The sequence below is a fragment of the Carassius gibelio genome, chromosome B5, assembly GCF_023724105.1.
Source record: "Carassius gibelio isolate Cgi1373 ecotype wild population from Czech Republic chromosome B5, carGib1.2-hapl.c, whole genome shotgun sequence".
Classification (NCBI taxonomy): domain Eukaryota; kingdom Metazoa; phylum Chordata; class Actinopteri; order Cypriniformes; family Cyprinidae; genus Carassius; species Carassius gibelio.
Genome location: NC_068400.1, coordinates 22,550,794 through 22,571,152, shown reverse-complemented (window position 1 = coordinate 22,571,152; position 20,359 = coordinate 22,550,794). Strand labels below are relative to the sequence as shown.

General features: G+C 36.8%; 1 protein-coding gene across 6 annotated transcripts in view; it reads right to left on the bottom strand.

Annotated features, from left to right (window-relative positions):
* Positions 1-20,359, bottom strand: part of LOC127957264 (double C2-like domain-containing protein beta) — a 283,809-nt gene that overhangs the window by 12,011 nt on the left and 251,439 nt on the right. For all 6 annotated transcript variants that reach the window (XM_052555724.1, XM_052555726.1, XM_052555727.1 and 3 more), the window contains 3 exons: positions 18,084-18,158; positions 16,582-16,691; positions 635-761 (listed from right to left, as the gene is read on the bottom strand). In XM_052555724.1, the coding sequence (XP_052411684.1) occupies positions 635-761; positions 16,582-16,691; positions 18,084-18,158 (312 nt within the window). The remainder of the gene's footprint in view (positions 1-634; positions 762-16,581; positions 16,692-18,083; positions 18,159-20,359) is intronic.

The following is a 20,359-nucleotide window of genomic DNA, read 5'->3' as shown; positions in this document are numbered from 1 at the left end:
ATCCAATGAAGACATACCTACAATGAAATGCATCAAATTGCTTTCCTTAACGTTTTCCTCTTCCTCCTGCCACACCATATAAAGCAGTAGTTTGTGCTGATCCTAGCAGAGCTGCGCCCAAGTACTGAAGAAATACTTCCTGCTGAGCTATAGCTTTAGTTTGTGACTAGAGTATAACATTTCAGATATAAGGTATGGTCCAGGTAATAACACACGTCTGTGTCACTCTTCCATACATTCATGGTGGTAAATTTCCAGTGAAACAAAAATGTATGTCCTCAACGATATGGCACATTTTGAAAAGTAATACAAAGTCAGTTTGTTAAACAATTGTTAGTTTTCTTCTATAGCTTTATAACATTGTATTGTTTGCTGGTGTTTATAAGCCTGTCATGTTTGTCTCATATGGGTGATGGATGTGAGGATGTTGCTCCAATGATAATTGATTTCTAATTAATATGTTGATTCTAATGAGTCACTTTGGACGTCCTAATCAATTTGATATCTGAATCTCCTTAACTTCCCTCAATTTCTCAATCACTCACAGACAACCGCACTGATGATTAGCACAAGTGAGCTCCTTCCGTCGTCATACTGATTCTTCCACAGATGAGCTCAAAAGACTGTAACTCACAGGAAGTTGTTTCTCCAAACAGTTGCTGAAGTTCTTAGTCTGGTTGGGTTTGAGTTTCTTCAAGGGGATTCGGGTTTCACCAATGAATTCGTTGTGGCGGAATTTGTCCTCGTCACACACTGAAATCCTAGATGAAAACAAAAGATTGACAGTATGAGTTCTGGCTTGTAGATTTGACGTGTAAAGGAATTATGTATCTAGTGAGAAGACTTTCATCACCATGTTAATCTGATGTACCATTTCAAAGTTTTCAATTTTTTTTTTATACTTATCTAGAACAGTTCTGACCCTGTCTGAACCTACTAATAAAATCTGTACTCCATCAGTCTGGGGCCCCTGTGCTACAGCATTAAGGTAGACAACCCCACCCCAGATATTATATTTTCTTTGCTTACAGTTTACAGGTATGATTTAAAAACAATACATTATTAATCATATTGAAACAAAAGTTGGCATAAATGTGAGCTATTTGGTTATTGCTAACTGCGTTTTTATTTTGAAACATGCTTTGCTCATGTTTGATTAATTAAATCATAACCGTTTAAAGTATAATGATTACATTTAAGCAATAAGGTTACAGTTTTTCCGTCCCCGGATTTAAAATTGAGACTCTGAAGCAGCACCTCTGATGGAACACAGTGATTAAACCTAAAACCTTCAGCTGACACACAGATTATATTCACACATTTGTAAATTACTGAAGTCGCACTGTATGACGTTACAGAAAGTTGTCCAGTCCAGTTCCTTTCACACAGCAGTGTTGTGTTAAACTGCACATTATAGAGCCTGGCCCATGTCCAACCCCTGCCCCCAACCAGTAGCACAATCATGTGCAATTTTTTTTCCCAGTGGATACACTGTTATTTTGGTTCTTAAATATATGAGTAATTCATCATTCATAACTGTAAATGGTTTACTTGTATTTGTGTGCACTCACAATATCAACAAAAAGTTGTGCTTTTATAAAATAAAGAAAACAAACATGATCCGCTTTCTGCCGTCTCATCTTAAACAGGAGCACTTCACAAAAAATGAACCGAAACAGACATGAAAAAAATATATTTATAGAAAGCTTCAAATTACTACTTAACGACACAAAACAAACTAAAAAACTCTTTCATTATAATCATAATCAGTAAAGATGCCCTTCTCTCTAAAGGCGCGTCTAATGAGATGGCAAGTCAGGATCGGCAACTTCATCCTTGCAACACCAACTCAGAAATCACTAGTTATTAGTAAATAATACAAATATCTCCTTGTTGTTTCCCCCTGACACATATATGGTAATTACCAGAGGTGTGGACTCGAGTCATGAATTTGATGACTTCAGACTCGACTCGACAAAATGTACAAAGACTTGCAACTCGACTTGGACTTTAACATCAACGACTCGTGACTTCACTTGGACTTGCGCCTTTTGACTCGAGAAGACTTGCTACTTGCCATGAAAACCTGGGGGAAAAAAAGTTCACACGGCCGCGCCGCTCTCCGTATCAGAGCCCCGCACGTCACTTTTAGGAGAAAAAAAATCCATCCGTGGCTACGACTTTGCAATCTGTCCCCTCAGTTTATAAACCGTTCTCACAAATTCATAAACTGTTCCCTCGGTTTAACAAATCGTACCCAAGGATTAACAAACCTTGCCCACGAATTCCTAATCTGTGCGCACGCTTTCGCAATCTGTAAACTGACATGCATTTGTAGCTCCGCCCCCACCGGCAGATTCATTTCTGTTTATTAAACATTATTTTTCATAGTATCCAATGAGTCCACGATCAGCATTCACAAAATAGTTTTCTTTTTAGTGTTTATTTTACATTAATCACCAATAGGATAAGACACAGTTGGAGAGAAAAGGAATGAAAACATAACCGGCATATTATTTGTTTTGTATTGCTTTTTACTCTTATTTTCTTCTTCTTTTAAAAATTTTTTTTTTGGCCATAAAACACAGGCAGCTGTGTTTAATATGCCGGTTATGTTTTCATTCCTTTTCTCTCTAACTGAATGCCATGTTATTTTTGGCCTCATTATTTAATAATAACATTAACAGTGAAACTTGCATCTAACTCCGGCAGGTAGGGTGGGGTGGGTGGAGCTTAGTATAATAAAATCACAAAAATAAGTCTTCATGCATGTTAAGAAAGAATTGTACACAAGCATTTCCAAAACTGTCAAAGGTTATTTAAAAATAAAGCAATTCATTAATTATTTTCTTGTACTCATTTATTTAGCCTACAAATTAAAATTATAAAAATAAAATATATATTATTATACAGGTTATGCATAAGAATCTTTTATCCAAAACAATGTACAACAGAGGAAAAAATTACTCCAGAGTTAGTCACAATGCCAGCTTGTAGCTACAATAATAATTAAGATTATTCGTTTATTATTATTAAACCTATTCCACATAATAATATTCAGTGAAACGGTATGTTAACACGTAGCTTGCTGCATGAATCTGTGAGTACGATTTACAGATCCGTGGGAACGGATTGCGAAAGCGTGTGCACGGATTATGAATTTGTGTTTCCACTCTGAATGTTCCACTCAGAGAATCCTGAAAAAAGGTTTCCACAAAAATATGCAGCAGCACATTTGTAACGGTTTTAAATATTGATAAGAAAAAAAAGTTTCTTAAGCAACAAATCAGCATATTAGAATGACTTCTGAAGGATCGTGCCACACTGAAGACTTGAGAAATGGCTGCTGAAATATGAAAATATATACAAAGTTTTAAATGGTAATAAAATTACAATAATATATTAAAATATTACACACATTAATATGTTAATTATAAAACAATTCTAAATCTAATAATATATTACTTATTATATTCTATTACTAATTTAGTTAATTTACAAATACATTTCTGTACTCGTTTTGTTTTCTGTTTTTGTATGAATGGATTACTTAAATAAAATTTCATGTCAACAGCACCAAGAATACTTAATGAGAAAAAAAGTGAGGTTTTCAATACTTATTTTACGCCCTGTATATTAGGATATGTTAATATGGGCTGAACATATTATATTGGTTCTTGCTTTCATTCTTGAAATAATTATACTTCGCCAGTGAGTGCCATGTTATTTTTGGCCTCATTATTTAATAATAACATTAACAGTGAAACTTGCATCTAACTCCGGCAGGTAGGGTGGGGTGGGTGGAGCTTAGTATAATAAAATCACAAAAATAAGTCTTCATGCATGTTAAGAAAGAATTGTACACAAGCATTTCCAAAACTGTCAAAGGTTATTTAAAAATAAAGCAATTCATTAATTATTTTCTTGTACTCATTTATTTAGCCTACAAATTAAAATTATAAAAATAAAATATATATTATTATACAGGTTATGCATAAGAATCTTTTATCCAAAACAATGTACAACAGAGGAAAAAATTACTCCAGAGTTAGTCACAATGCCAGCTTGTAGCTACAATAATAATTAAGATTATTCGTTTATTATTATTAAACCTATTCCACATAATAATATTCAGTGAAACGGTATGTTAACACGTAGCTTGCTGCATGAATCTGTGAGTACGATTTACAGATCCGTGGGAACGGATTGCGAAAGCGTGTGCACGGATTATGAATTTGTGTTTCCACTCTGAATGTTCCACTCAGAGAATCCTGAAAAAAGGTTTCCACAAAAATATGCAGCAGCACATTTGTAACGGTTTTAAATATTGATAAGAAAAAAAAGTTTCTTAAGCAACAAATCAGCATATTAGAATGACTTCTGAAGGATCGTGCCACACTGAAGACTTGAGAAATGGCTGCTGAAATATGAAAATATATACAAAGTTTTAAATGGTAATAAAATTACAATAATATATTAAAATATTACACACATTAATATGTTAATTATAAAACAATTCTAAATCTAATAATATATTACTTATTATATTCTATTACTAATTTAGTTAATTTACAAATACATTTCTGTACTCGTTTTGTTTTCTGTTTTTGTATGAATGGATTACTTAAATAAAATTTCATGTCAACAGCACCAAGAATACTTAATGAGAAAAAAAGTGAGGTTTTCAATACTTATTTTACGCCCTGTATATTAGGATATGTTAATATGGGCTGAACATATTATATTGGTTCTTGCTTTCATTCTTGAAATAATTATACTTCGCCAGTGAGTGCCATGTTATTTTTGGCCTCATTATTTAATAATAACATTAACAGTGAAACTTGCATCTAACTCCGGCAGGTAGGGTGGGGTGGGTGGAGCTTAGTATAATAAAATCACAAAAATAAGTCTTCATGCATGTTAAGAAAGAATTGTACACAAGCATTTCCAAAACTGTCAAAGGTTATTTAAAAATAAAGCAATTCATTAATTATTTTCTTGTACTCATTTATTTAGCCTACAAATTAAAATTATAAAAATAAAATATATATTATTATACAGGTTATGCATAAGAATCTTTTATCCAAAACAATGTACAACAGAGGAAAAAATTACTCCAGAGTTAGTCACAATGCCAGCTTGTAGCTACAATAATAATTAAGATTATTCGTTTATTATTATTAAACCTATTCCACATAATAATATTCAGTGAAACGGTATGTTAACACGTAGCTTGCTGCATGAATCTGTGAGTACGATTTACAGATCTGTGGGAACGGATTGCGAAAGCGTGTGCACGGATTATGAATTTGTGGGTCCGGATTCAAAAACGAGGGTATGGTTTACAAAATCTGAGCGCACGGATTGGAAATTCGTGGGCACGATTTATTAAACCGAGGGAACAGTTTATGAATTCGTGAGTACAGTTTATAAACTGAGGGGACGGATTGCAAAACTGTCGCCACGGATTAATTTTTTTTCTCCTACAGGTGACATACGACACCTGAAGTTGCACAAAGAAAGGTAAGTTTTGAAAGAATGCAAAGCACCTTATCGGATGTACCATACTGTATCAATGAGACAGTAAACGCACATCTCCCTTGTTGGTTCATGCTAACAAAAATAGGGATTTTTGAACCCGGATTATATGAGGTACATGAGTGTAGCACACTCAGATGGAAAACCTCGCCAACATCATGTCAACGTCCATTTTTTTTCATGTGGTAAGAGGACTTGAAATGACTCAAACCAAAATGGTAGGACTTTGGACTCGACTTGAGACTTGTTGGCTTTGACTTTTGACTCGACTCGGGACTTGCCTCATCTTTGACTCGACTTGACTCGGGACTCGAGGGCAAAGACTTGAGACTTACTTGTGACTTGCATAACAATGACTGTGTCCCACCTTTGCAGGACTCTAGCATGTTAACATAGTGCCACACACACGGAATAGCGCTCATTCTAGGCTTCTTTACTAGCGCATTGTGCATTCTACTCACAGTATTTTTTGGTATGTCTTTGAAACATACCAAATATACAAACTGTGTGGGGAAAACCTTAACTGAACCATTCACTACAAATACTACAAGCAGGGTGTCTCTGAAAATGAGTAAGTTTGTTTACAGAACGCCGTTGTCACTGCTGCAAACTTCCATACATACAAATAAATATTATAATATAATTTAATATAATATAATTTCCTAGCAGTCAGTAGGACCCTCTCAAGTATAGGCCCTGGGCTTCAGCTCCTTAAAGCCCATGCGTTAATGCTCTCCTGGGAGGAGTATATATCCACGCTTAAAGTCAGGTGTTGAAGGCAGGCATTACAAACTAATTCCCCTCCACCTGTGCTTCAAAACGTTTTTGAAAAGCACTTATTCTCTGTCAAATACATAGTGTGACTGCAACCAATTATTCAGTATATCCCATGAGAGTATCATTTTACTATAGATGTTCATTTGCATTGAGCTTGCTCACTGTGAAATTAGTTTTCTGTGCTATTTGCAGTATCGGCAAGAACCACTTGATATGTGGGGGTAGGAACAAAGGCACAGCTTCTTTTAGTTTTGCACAGGTCAATAATAACATTTGACTTGATACAGAGGAGTGATTCACACAGGACAAAAAGAACTTACTGCTGATATCTCTCATTTACAGAAGGAACAGATGGCCAGAATAGCAACAAATCCATCCGTTTAAGATGGTGATGAATTGGCTAACAGCAGAAAGAGACAATTATGAGATCTCTTTATATACTCACCCTCAATCCATTTGAAAGCTAAATCTTTCTGTTAAACTGAGATAATTTCCACATAATAAAAGTGCATGACTTTTAAACATACACCCAGTTTAAAGTAAATATGACTTTTGTGTTATTCGAAGTCTTCTGAATCTATATACTAAGGACAGACTAAAACACAAATCAGTTGCTCAAAATACTGTCTTCTTCTGCTTAGGCTCTCAAATCTCATTCAAGCTTTTGCACATTCAAAGCTGGGATGTCATGATAAGACCCAGTTGAGCTTACGCACTTATTTTCCTGTGGCTATATGCCATCCAATAAGTTCTGCTAAATACGATTCAAAGTTTAGTTTGTTGATCACTAAAAATAAAGAAAGAAAACTTATTTTATGACACTATTATAACTTGTTTCTGTCATGGCCAGCAGTGCTGATCCAGACAGTAAAATTCAGACGTATTTTCACTCTAGACACATCTACTTGTCTCAGGTTCAAGGACTGCTATAATCCTCATGCTCTGCACCTGATAACATGATTGATTCCTTCATCTCTCTCTTCAACAAATATCGTAAAACACACAAAATCTATCGGTCCCTTTGGGTGTAGTCACTATTACAGAGTAGTCTGTGATGGTTTATGATCTAAAAACATTTTCATACCTGATCCATTTGTAGAAAATTGCCCCATCAGGACGTCCAACAATAAAATACATCAAACAGACTAATGCAGACAAGGAGAGGCTAGGATTTGGTGTATTTAGTTGCATTTTATTTTATTATAGGTGCATGAGAGCTGAACAGTTTCAACCAATGCTGTCTATCATCGGCATCCACCACTGGCAAGTGGAATACATTTTTTTTTAAAAGCTCTTAACTCAGATTGAAATAACCTCCTAATCTTAAAACTAATCAGATGTTTAGGAAGGCTGATATGAAACACAGTAGGGCTAATGCCTTTCTTAATAAGGTCTAGCAATGTCTACGGTTCAGTCGATTTGAGTTACACAGCCTTGTCGATAATATAAGGAAGAACACACTGAATCCCTCCCAGTCCACATAATTTCTAATTGTTACCTTTCCACTGCATTAACAATGAATTCCTGGATGCTTGTTCTATTCCCATCTGGAAGTTAGTTGTGTATTTGTAACATACCATAGCTATTCATTGCTAACTTGTTCAGTCAGGTTCAGTAGATCTGCTCTCCAAAGGCTTTTCAGGTAAACAGACAATCACACTTTCTTTTCCCTGCAGATTGATAAAGGTCTTGAATGAGGCATGGGGCAGCTACAGCACCACTCAGGCATGTTCAAAAGGTCTGGTGAATAAAGGCACTTTCCTCTGCTGTGTTACATGTGGATATGATTGTGTCCCCAGATGGCCATGTGTGCTGGATTGCTCTTCATGCTGTTTGTTATGATTATGGTTGATTACTGTAGTGCACATGTTTAATGCTAACCGTTCCTTGGATAAATGTGCAGGGAGTTCTGGGATTTTTGTACAATGCTATTCTCACAGGCAATCACAGTACATTGTGTTTTGCTTTGTGAACCAGATATATTTGTGCCTGGCCTTAAATTTGCAAAGACAAGTTCTATTTAGTCAGATGTAAAAGCAATGGTCCTTCCTTAAATTTATTTTGATTTGGTTGTTTGAGGAATTATTAATTTTATTCAGCAGGAAGGCAGTAAACTGATAAAAAAAGTGACAATGAAGACATGTATAATGTAACAAAAGAAGTATATGGCCAAAAGTTTTGAGAATTACATAATGTGACGAGTCAGCTGCCTCCTCCCTGATTATCACCGGCACCCCGTCCTAAATCGCCGCCCTTCACCAGGCTCCCGACTGGAGTGGGTGTGTGAGAGGAGGGGCGCTGGACGAGTCAGGGCTGGCGGCGTGTGATGGGGCACACCTGAAGGAAGTGGAGCCTCATTACCGCCGCTGTTTAAAAGCCCAACGCGCCTCTCCTCAGGGGACCGGTCTCTTCCCCGTGCATGCACACTGGTGTCCTCGTGGGTCCAGGAAGGGTGCGTTGAGGGACTCCCGCGCCACCAAGACGTGAGCTGCCGGACCCGCGATCCGGATGGGAACCGCACCCGTATACACGGCCGACGGGCCAGGATGCCGGGCCGTCCATCCCCTACCAGCGCCGCGGCCAACGAGAGAGACGCGGCCGCTAGGAGAAGCCGCCGCCCCTCGCGCCCCGGACCAAGGAGGGGAGCGCGTGCGGCCGCCGGACTCCGCCCCTTGCCTGGACCCTTCCTTGATGAACACTGCCCGACCTACACAAATCCCGCAGCACGACGAGGACACCAGATTCCCTGTTATTTTGGACACTTTCCCCCTTTGGCCACTTTTATTCCCTTTGTTTTATGATTTCTGTTAATAAAAGCCTCTCCGAGGCCTGACGCCACGCCCACTGTGTCTGTCTTGTGCTCCTCCCGTGACAATAAATATTAGTTTTCAAAAGTTTGCTGCTAAACTGCTTTTAGATCTTTGTTTCTGTGATGTACTGAAATATAATTACAAGCACTCCATCCGTTTCAAAGGCTTTTATCGACAATTACATGACATTTATGCAAAGAGTCAGTATTTGCAGTGTTGGCCCTTCTTTTTCAGGACCTCTGCAATTCGACTGGGCATGCTCTCAATCAACTTCTGGGCCAAGTCCTGACTGATAGCAACCCATTCTTTCATAATCACTTCTTGGAGTTTGTCAGAAGTAGTGGGTTTTTGTTTATCCACCTGCCTCTTGAGGATCGACCACAAGTTCTCAATGGGATTAAGATCTGGGGAGTTTCCAGGCCATGGACCCAAAATTTCAACATTCTGGTCTTAGTTATACCACTTAGTTATCACTTTTGCCTTATGGCACGTTGCTCCATCGTGCTGGAAAATGCATTGTTCGTCACCAAACTGTTGTTGGATTGTTGGAAGAAGTTGCTGTTGGAGGGTGTTTTGGCACCATACTTTATTCATGGCTGTGTTTTTGGGCATAATTGTGAGTGAGCCCACTCCCTTGGATGAGAAGCAACCCCACACATGAATGGTCTCGGGAAGCAAGCTCTGCACTATTGGCACTCCGATCCCGCAGCTGAATCCTCTTTAGGAGACGATCCTGGCGCTTCCTGGCGATCCCTGAAGCCTTCTTTACAAGAATTGAACCTCTTTCCTGGAAGTTCTTGATGATCCTATAAATTGTTGATTTAGGTGCAATCTTAGTAGCCACAATATCCTTGCTTGTGAAGACATTTTTATGCAACGCAATGATGGCTGTACGCGTTTCCTTGCAGGTCACCATGGTTAACAATGGAAGAACAATGATTTCAAGCATCACCCTCCTTTTAACATGTCAAGTCTGCCATTCTAACCCAATCAGCCTGACATAATGATCTCCAGCCTTGTGCTCGTCAACATTCTCACCAGAGTTAACAAGACGATTCTCACCTGAGTTAACAAGACGATTACTGAAATGATCTCAGCAGGTCCTTTAATGACACCAATGAAATGCAGTTGAAACGTTTTTTTGGGATTAAGTAAATTTTCATGGCAAACAAGGACTATGTAATTCATCTGATCGCTCTTGATACATTCTGGAGTATATGCAAATTGCTATTATAAAAACTTAAGCACCAACTTTTCCAATTTCCAATATTTATGTAATTCTCAAAACTTTTGGCCACGACTGTACATTATATAAGCTGTTGTTTTGAATGTTCCACTCAGAGAATCCTGAAAAAAGGTTTCCACAAAAATATGCAGCAGCACATTTGTAACGGTTTTAAATATTGATAAGAAAAAAAAGTTTCTTAAGCAACAAATCAGCATATTAGAATCACTTCTGAAGGATCGTGCCACACTGAAGACTTGAGAAATGGCTGCTGAAATATGAAAATATATACAAAGTTTTAAATGGTAATAAAATTACAATAATATATTAAAATATTACACACATTAATATGTTAATTATAAAACAATTCTAAATCTAATAATATATTACTTATTATATTCTATTACTAATTTAGTTAATTTACAAATACATTTCTGTACTAGTTTTGTTTTCTGTTTTTGTATGAATGGATTACTTAAAATTTCATGTCAACAGCACCAAGAATACTTACTGACAAAAAAGTGATGTTTTCAATACTTATTTTACGCCCTGTATATTAGGATATGTTAATATGGGCTGAACATATTATATTGGTTCTTGGTTTCATTCTTGAAATAATTATACTTCGCCAGTGAGTTAAATATATTATATTGCCACTAAAAAAATAGTGGGAAGTAAAATTTCAGAGTTCATGAAGATGGCCAATTGTAATATCCAAACAGTGTAATATAAATTTAGATCAGGCATATTTTGAGCTAAAAGAATGCTGAGAGGAAAATTAATAAACTATGCACATTTGCCTTAGAGACAGACTCGTTATTTGAGATTGGAAGAGGACGGGGTTCCTGCTGTTAGAAAAAAAGGCTAATGGCTTTCTGTTGTAGTCCTCTTTGTTGTAATATGCAGAGATGAATCCCGTTGAGTCATAAAATAAGAAAAATAAGAGGCCAAGCACATCTAGATGCATCTAATTGTCTGTAAATGTTCCGGAAACTGTGTTTGCAAATAGTATTTTTGTATTTTTAAACCGCAAGTGTAAATTAAAAGGGTTTATTTAAAGGCTCGAGAGGTGACCCACTTGTATGGGCAATCTGCCTTTAAATAGAGCTGTCACTGTCTGAGATAATGTTGGCAATGAAGGTATGCCTTTTTAGATAAAACACATGCTTTTCATAGCCACGCAAGGAGTTCGGCCTGCCATTAAAACAACACTTTGATGTTCATCTGCGACACATGAAGATTGCCGGCAAATGAGGTTTGGTGAATAATGGAAAAGAACGTGCGTTGAAGGGAGATAACACCTCAGAGCTCCATTGTGTGAAAGTCTGACAGACTAAAGCCTGACTTCTTGTTCATGTCTGACTTACTCTCTCTAGGAGTGCTGTGGGTCTCTTTGTGAAGCTGTCCATAAAGTTTTCCCTGCAGATGAAATGGTTTGAAGATTGTGAATAATAATGAATTGTGCTTTAAAGTGAGAATCGGAAAGTTCTATGAGATGCGTCCGTTCTTATATTTTAACCTGAGCCTAAAATTGTTGCTTTTTGGGGCAGGCATCTCTTTATAAATAATATAGGCAGCTATATATTTTCATATATAAAGACTTGATGGTCATTTACTGTGCGAGAGAAATATTAAATCTGATATTATAAAAACAAGTTTAAGTTTGCCTTTTATATTGTTTTATATTAAACCGGATTTTATATTGGCTAATTATTCTATTATCTAGAATTTTTTGAGTATTTTAAAGGAAATATAAATAGTTAAATAGTATTAGTGTTTTTTTTTTTAAATCATACCAGGTTTATTATTCATTAAGTAATTATTAAAAAAGGCTTTCTTTAGAAATTAGAATTAAACAACATCAACTTTTGAACATTAAGTTATATGGCCATATTATTTTACATTATTCATATTTTCTGTGATATCCCTAAAAATACATTATGTAAAACATTTTTACTTGTTCTCATATTCCCACAAATGTTACAGCACCCCTGCCCACATTAGCCACGTTTACTTCTTGACTAACCTAAAATGTATTTTTTAATTTTTTTCATTTTACAAAAAAACACATTTTCAGTCTTTTGATTTGAAGTGTTCACTTTTAATTTAATGTGCTATTGCCTTTTCCTTGTAATCATTTGTGAAATGTACAATCAGTTTCTTATTGAGTATCGTTTCCTACGCCATTTTTTATTTTATTTCAGTGTATTAGAATTCAATGCACAGAATGCCAGTGACATTTAATGACGACGTTATAGAGGAATTGAAATAGAAGATTTCTCTTCCTGTTAGAGAGAGTGCCTTTGTCTGTTTTCATTTGTACCCTCCTTTCAGAGTGATCAAGAGCAAACAAGAGCGAGTCAGACGTAAGACAACTATTTTATTACTGGTTTGTGGGCACAGACCATCAGGGCTTTACTAGACAGGCTTTACTGAGAGAATTTAAGATGCTATAAAGTGCCAGAATGCAGCAAGAGGAAATAATGAAAATGTAGTTTTTATAAACGCTAGAGGTGAGACGCTGAATTCGCCAGTATTTGGAATTCATCTATGTGAAGTACAAGAGCGATCCCTAAAGGAAAGGCCTATGATGGAGACTTTTGGTTTCCATGGAAACTGGCTAAGACAGCCCTTAAGAAAAGCAATGGTGAATCATCAGGTGGGTCCTTCCCGATCCAGATGTCTACAGACACACACAGACACACTTCTAGTTTTCACATCAAAACAGTAAACATCAATGACAGATTTTAGTCAACTTGTTAGTACGTCTGGATCATTTCATCATACAGCCTTATCCTAAAGGAGCTCATCTTCTAAAACAGCAGAAAAAGCTTTTAAAAAAGGCTGAAACCCTCATCCCAGGCCTAAGATCAACCTTTCGAACCCTTAAATCAGCCAGCAGCATCACCTCCCACTAGCTATGTTGAATGAAGCTGTTACTGCAGCGTTTAAGCACAGAACTGTGACCTTTGAAGCGCAGACTCCCTGCCTCATTAATTCACACCGAGTCCAGACAAATCTGGGAGCCTCCAAACCCAGGGCTGCAATCTCAGCGGGAAAAGCCTGCGACTCACACAATGACTGCCTGCTCTCCTCGCTCTGGTCTGTCTAGACAACTCCACCATGAACCTGGTGTCGGTGTCAAATCTTGCATCATCAAAGCTGCTCAGGAAACAGAGCTACAGGTTCTGTCTCATCTCTATAGGAGATTTATTGTTTGATTTATAATTTTCCTAACCTTCATTAACAAACTGCAATTCATCTGCCATCATTTGGTATAAACATATAGTATTTCAGTATCAACAGTAATAGTTAAATTCAAATATAGATCAGCTGTGTCTGAAAAGAGAGCGCCTCAAATTAATCAACTGTTTTGATGATTAATATTACTATATGGTGTTTGCATTTATATGATACTAATTATGCTGTCAGGCATAATAAAGTGTTTAAAGCAAAATTCTGAGCAAAAAAACAGTATAATTATTTGAAATGGGTTAGATCTAAATTATAATAATTAGCTGAAGAGTCAAAAATATGTCGAAAACAGATTTTTTTTTTAATTCAGTCATATTTGTATATAATAACTTTTAGTTCAATTGCCCTTGAACTTTCTGGTAAAAATCCTGATAAATTGCAAACCTGTACAGTAGCAACCAGTTACAATCTAAATATAGACACAGAAATACATAAAATCACATTAAATAATCTTAATTAAAAAATATAGGTCCTTACAGTTGCCCCTGACAGTATCCTCCATTATTATTCATGGTCTTAAAAACTAAATATTTCAAGGCCAAATAAAAAGTGTTTTTATAGTCAGTATATTGTATTCCAATGAAAATGTATGAGATCCAATACACTATGAATTCCTAATTTGATACAAGCTCATCTGGCTGAAGTATTGGGACATTAGTTAATATTTCTCCCCCTTCCAGACGACACTTTTCCTTTATATACTGGTGTATGTGAGACAGAGACTGATGATAGGTAGAAAAGTCCTCAGAGTAATGGGTTCCTTTGCAAGCTGTTTTCTAATGGAAAACTAATCCATATTAAATAAGAGTTAATCAACACCAAATTGAAATCTGATTCCCATTTAATGCGTTGTCAGTCCATATAAATCCTTAAGACTGACAAAGACCAAAAAGTGCTCTGTCAGTAGTTGATGGCCATTTTCTGTATTGACTTGGGTGGGGGCAATAATCATAAAATTTCTCAAGAGCGATTTTTGATGGGGACACAAATATTACAGCTATGGGGACACAATATAACAGTAAGTGAATAAAATAGCCTTGACAGCCTTACTTACTGGAGATCCACAACTACTGCCTTTGACTTGTGTGTGTGTATGTAATGCAGGCATTTGGACCAAAGCACTGTGAGGCAAGGGAGAGGAGACTCAAAATCTTTCAAAACTTAAATCTTTTTTTGACCAGTTTGTGTAGTTTTACTACTTACACAATTATTTAAAGTATGTTATATATAGCATAGTTATTTACAATACATCGATTGGTTTTTAATCATATTCCTGTGGGGGGGGGGGGGGGGGGGGGGTGCTCAGATGGGGGGTCCTATACCCCTCCCCCCAGCATTTCCACCTATGGAAGACATGATTTCAATTAGCTGCACAATATTGTTGTTTTCATTTACTATCATTTATTCCATTAACTGTGAGGAGATAAAATTCAAATGTTCATTTATGTGTAAAACTTGTACTTTTGACCTCATTAACTGACACATTAAATCCTTTTCTTACATTTGCAACATTTAACTAGAAAGACAATGGCAAGTGGGTTCTCTACTCAGACAACTTGGTTAATCTGCTTTTAATGGATTTGAGGGATATTGTGTGTGTAACACAGCTGTTACGTAATGATACACACAAGTGGAGACTAATGTTTCTCTGTGGTGTAATCTTTACTGCCACTTTGTCTGTGCTATTATCCTAATGCAGCATTTCAATCACTGCACAGGGTTTCAATACAAGCTAAACAATCAAACTCTGTAAAAGAACAACCTATTTTGCTACAGTCATGTTTGCGAGGCAGTAAAAGGGTCAATGAAATCTCAGCTGGGGTGAAATCACTAGGCAACACTGTATATGACTTAAACGGGGTGGCCAAAATAAAGAATATGACATGAAATTTTAAAAAATGTTTGTAAAGGTGAGTCATGATAGGTCTAAAGGCCTCTAGCAACTGCCACTTTAAATTATGACACAAGGTAATAATGAGTCAGGTTACAAAACCTGCAAAAAGTTTGTGTAGAATGTCTTACCTATTATTAGATTTAACGATTTCAGATTGTAGAGATAGTGTTTAATACATTTTTTTTTTTTTGTCGTTGTTGTATTTTTTCTTTGTAAGGCAAGACCAGTGCACATCACTCGCTACTTTTTACAACCCAAAACACTGGCAAAAATAAATGGATGCTCTCTGTATTTTTTGTTTCTGTTGGCAACAGTTAAACATGTTGAGGAAACTCTAATCTTAGCAGCGGCCAGCTAATTGGAGTGATTAGATCCTGATAATTGCTCTGCATGGTCACATAATGTCCAAGAAATATAATGCCATTTTACAGGATAAAACAAACACTGTTCCCTCAATCTACGGTCATACAGATATAAACACCAGATCTAAACAGATCAGTTAATTTCTCCCTCATTCACCAGTTCTTCAACTGGAGGCTTTTTATTTTTATGAATGCAGTAATGTCCCACTTTACTCTATTCAGTACTTGTCTGGCAGCGATCCGAGAATCACTGAAGCTGTTGAAGGCAAATGGTTGTTCAGCTTGTAATTAAGCCTCAGGTTCAGCACCGCATGGGGGCCTGGTGTGGGCCTGACCCACCCAATTACAACTGGATCATGGGAATCATGTAATCATGGACACTTAATTAACAAAAAACATCTACATTCTCTCTTTTTCCTTATTAAAGTAGGATCTCAGTTCAATCACTACTGACATTTATAAAAAGCCCTCATTAAATGTATTAAGCTGGTTTGCTTTGTGTGCCACTTTCTCTATGATCCCGTTCTTCTGAACACACCTACAGTCTAAATTAAGTCAAAGAAACACTGTTTTCCCTCTCAATATGTAGCAAATGCATCTTTTGGGGTAATCAACCCTTTGCTAAACTCTAACAACCAAGTCACTTCTTTACAATGGATAAGCTACTGTCAGTAGCTCTGACATATAAAAGTGATGAATGTATAGACTCTGATTGTATACCTGAGTGTTTTGCGAACCATATCTTCATCAGTTATCCCATAATACGTTAGGGTCTCGCTCCAGACAGGGTTGAGAGTGTTGCGTAGGGTCTTTGTGCGGAGCTTATTGGCCTGGAAGAGAGGACAGATGTGCTTGTAGATTAGTGGTTGTGTTCACTGGCACAAGCTAAGAAGAAGCCAGACCTTCCAGATATATAAAGATAAAATGACATGAATCAGGGTTTACATTTTGCATTTAGACATGTACCACATTTTTTATAACACGGTTGCAAAATGGCAAACCTCATTTATAATTAATAATAAAATAATATAAAATAAAACAGCTTATATAATATTTAGACTACCAAGGTTGGTCATCACCATTTTATAAAGCTTAATCACCTTCTTAAAACCATTTACTGAAGAAAAGTTCATGGAAAAGTAGAAAGTGTCTTATGGTGATTAAAGCAGGTGCAATTAACACCAATGTCTTTGTTTCATCTAGCACATCTGTGATGTGTTTCCTAATCATAATGGGTTAACTCCTATCTCATTTAATTCTACTGTAACCCTGTGAAGGAGAGTTTAGCTGCACGGTAGGACATATGATCCATACAGAAGGAGAATGACTTTGAGGAGTCTTATGTTGACAGTAGCTGTAAGTGATAAACCTGCACATAGTAAGTCGATAGTTGAGCAAGAAAAAAACAAGATGTCAAAAACAGATTCATTATAATGAGAAGCATGATGATAATTTGTAGAGCACAGATGTTGTTCAATGACAAGGAAAATCTGGCCTTTTAGATTTCAAGGCAGCTCTGGTCAATTTGATAAACGTAATCTAGACCCATGATGGGACAGATAGAGATGGTATAAATAAGTATTTTTATGAGTTCATTTGAAGTTGGTTACCTCAGACAAAAGAGTCTTAAGTAAAAAAATATTTTCTTGTTGTCTCATGATTTTTTTTTCTATCTATTAATGCCCGATTGAATATTATAGTTAAATATGCTATCTGACTGTTACCAACAAAATGCACAAAAAACAGTCAGGCACCTCCTACTAGTAAACTTCCATCTGATGCAAAGTTACTGATGTGATTTAAAATGGAATTTTAACTGAATTACAGATAGAGCTTGTTCCGAAAACAGAGTACTGTGTCTAGAGATACACAAATCTATTTTAAAGACAAAATTATACTACAGTATGTACCACAGTTAAAGGTTTCGAGAGCCATAAAGCTGTGGTTCTCAACTGGGAAACAAACAGAAACAAAAGAACAGAACAAAAGAACATAGTTCCTGATTTTCTATTTTATTAATAATAATATTAATAACTATTCTTCATAATATATTGATCAGAATCATTTTAAGTTATCTAGTGGGACGAAGCTTCTTGAGGCCCCCTAATGGGTCCCAACCCTCTGGCTGAGAACTGTTGGCTTTAAACATATAAATCATATTACTGCAAGCCTCCTTTTATTTTATAAAACAATGCATCTCCGAGGGGAGAGCGGGCACATACCTTACTAGCTCCAGGCAGGAGGTGCAGCTTAACATAGGGATCTGACAGCCCATTGTGATCCATTGGTTTGAGTCCCTGAGAGAGAGGCAAAGGAAGAAAAAAAAAAGTGTGACTTATGAAAAACAACCACTTTTAGACATCCTTTCAAGTCAACAGCACAAAGCACCATGTCAGCCTGATAGATTCCACAGGCTTTAGATATCCAATTCACGTCAAACTCCTGCTTTTTCTAACAAGACGCACTTCTACAGATCCGTCCAAATGAGCTAATTAAAAACACTGGAGGTGATGTCGTGCCATGGCCCCTGCAGCTCTTAGCTTTCTATTAACATGCATTTTAGTATGGGCAAAAAGCTCAAGCACTTTGGGCATAAAAAGCCCAATCGTTGCACGGACACGGCAGACATATCAGACGTGCAATCATCCAAAAATGAATTGAGCTATTGTGTTGTTGGTGCCAAAAATAATAATGGATTCTGTGTTGTCTGATGCCTGTTTTGGACATTTTCTTTATAATCAGATTCAACTGGATTCATTATTAAATATATTTTTGAGCTATTTAAACAGCCTTGGGTCTCTGAGACCCCACCCAGAACTAGAGGGATATGAATTAACGACAAGCTGCACAGGATTTCGAGTAAATATCAATACAAAGCTAGACAACAGTGTCTGCTGTCAGAGAGTCTGTGAGGCAAACAGTGATTTTATTGAAAACCTCTGCACCACCTGACACCCATCATCTCCTCGGCTCTCCTGCTTAATTACAGTCTTTGTGGTGGGATTCGGTAAGGTAGCATTGGCTGCGTAGATCTTCAGGCCCATCAATATCACAGAGGGTATTAATGAATAATGCCATATAAATTAGATCTTTTCAACACTGTTAAGCATTACATTCACAGTCAAAGAATGGCAGCGCTGTCTCTCAGAAACCTTGAGGGGAGTGTTTTTGATTAAGGGAACACGTTCTTCACAAAGTCTGGATTTACCTTTGCAGTCCAAATAATGGTTTTCAGTTTATCCTTCTGCATAATGCAACTTTGCAGCATGATTTGACAAAGGTGTTCCTTATCTTCAGAAAAAAAAAACAGTCAAGAGAGCCAATAAAATACCAATACACCAATAAAATCAAGTTTATTCGCACAGAGATCAGCTGCTAAAAGAGCTTCAGGTCTTTCCAGAAATGATTGGCATGAAATCGTATTTCTTTGAATATTCAGCAGGAACCAAGTTAGTGAAAGAAAAGATTCTTAAAAGGACAAACGATTTTATATTTCTTATTAATATAGTTAGTATGTAAATATTTAATTCTTGTTTAACAAAAGAAAATAAAAAAATAAAAACTTCAAGCAGCTGTTCTCAGCTGGTCTTCTTGCCTCCAGCATTTATTGATAATTTTATGCCTGTGTATTGAACACTTCATGGAAACCTGTACTGCAGATTCAGTTCATCCAGTTCAACCAAGAGCACAACAATATGGAAAATAAGATTTAACTAATCTCATGAGGTAATGCTAAATTTAAAAGCAGCACTAATTAATCTACAAGTGTATCCCACGCTGTTTTCTTTTACAACATTAAAACACACAGTATTCACCCAATATTTAGTAAATGCAACTTAAGAAATAATTCTAGAGCCTGTATGTGGGGTCTCTTATTACAGTAGCTTTGCACATCTTGCCACTGCAATTCTCCCTCATTCATACTCCACTTTGCAGAGTTGCTCAAACTCAGTTTGATTGACGTGAACACGACCACATCAGGACATAAATCTTATTTTTCTGTCATTGCTGTGTATCTGTGGCTCAATGCTTGCCATTGTCCTACTGGAAAATAAATCTTCTGCCAAGCCAGAGGTACTGTATCTTGCAGTCTTCATCAGGTTTTCCTCTAGGATTTGCCTGTATTGTACTGCATTCTTTTACCCTCTACCCTCAGAAGCCTGCCAGGATATTCCCACAGCATGATGCTGCCACCACTGCACTTCACTGTGGGGATGGTGTGTTTCTGATCGCCAGTGTTAGGCTTATGGCCAAACATCTCAATTTTGGTCTCATCAGACCACAGAACCTTCTTCCAACTGGCTTCAGAGTCTCTCACATGCTGTGCTGAGACATTTTTCTTTAATAGTGGATTTATCTTTGACATTCTCCCATTAAGATGTAGCTGTGAAGCCCTGGAGCAACAGTTAAATGTGCAATCTCTCCAATCTCAGCCACTGAAGATTGTCAATCCTTCAGAAGTCCCATTTTGCCTTCCGGTTAGAGGTGGATTTATTCT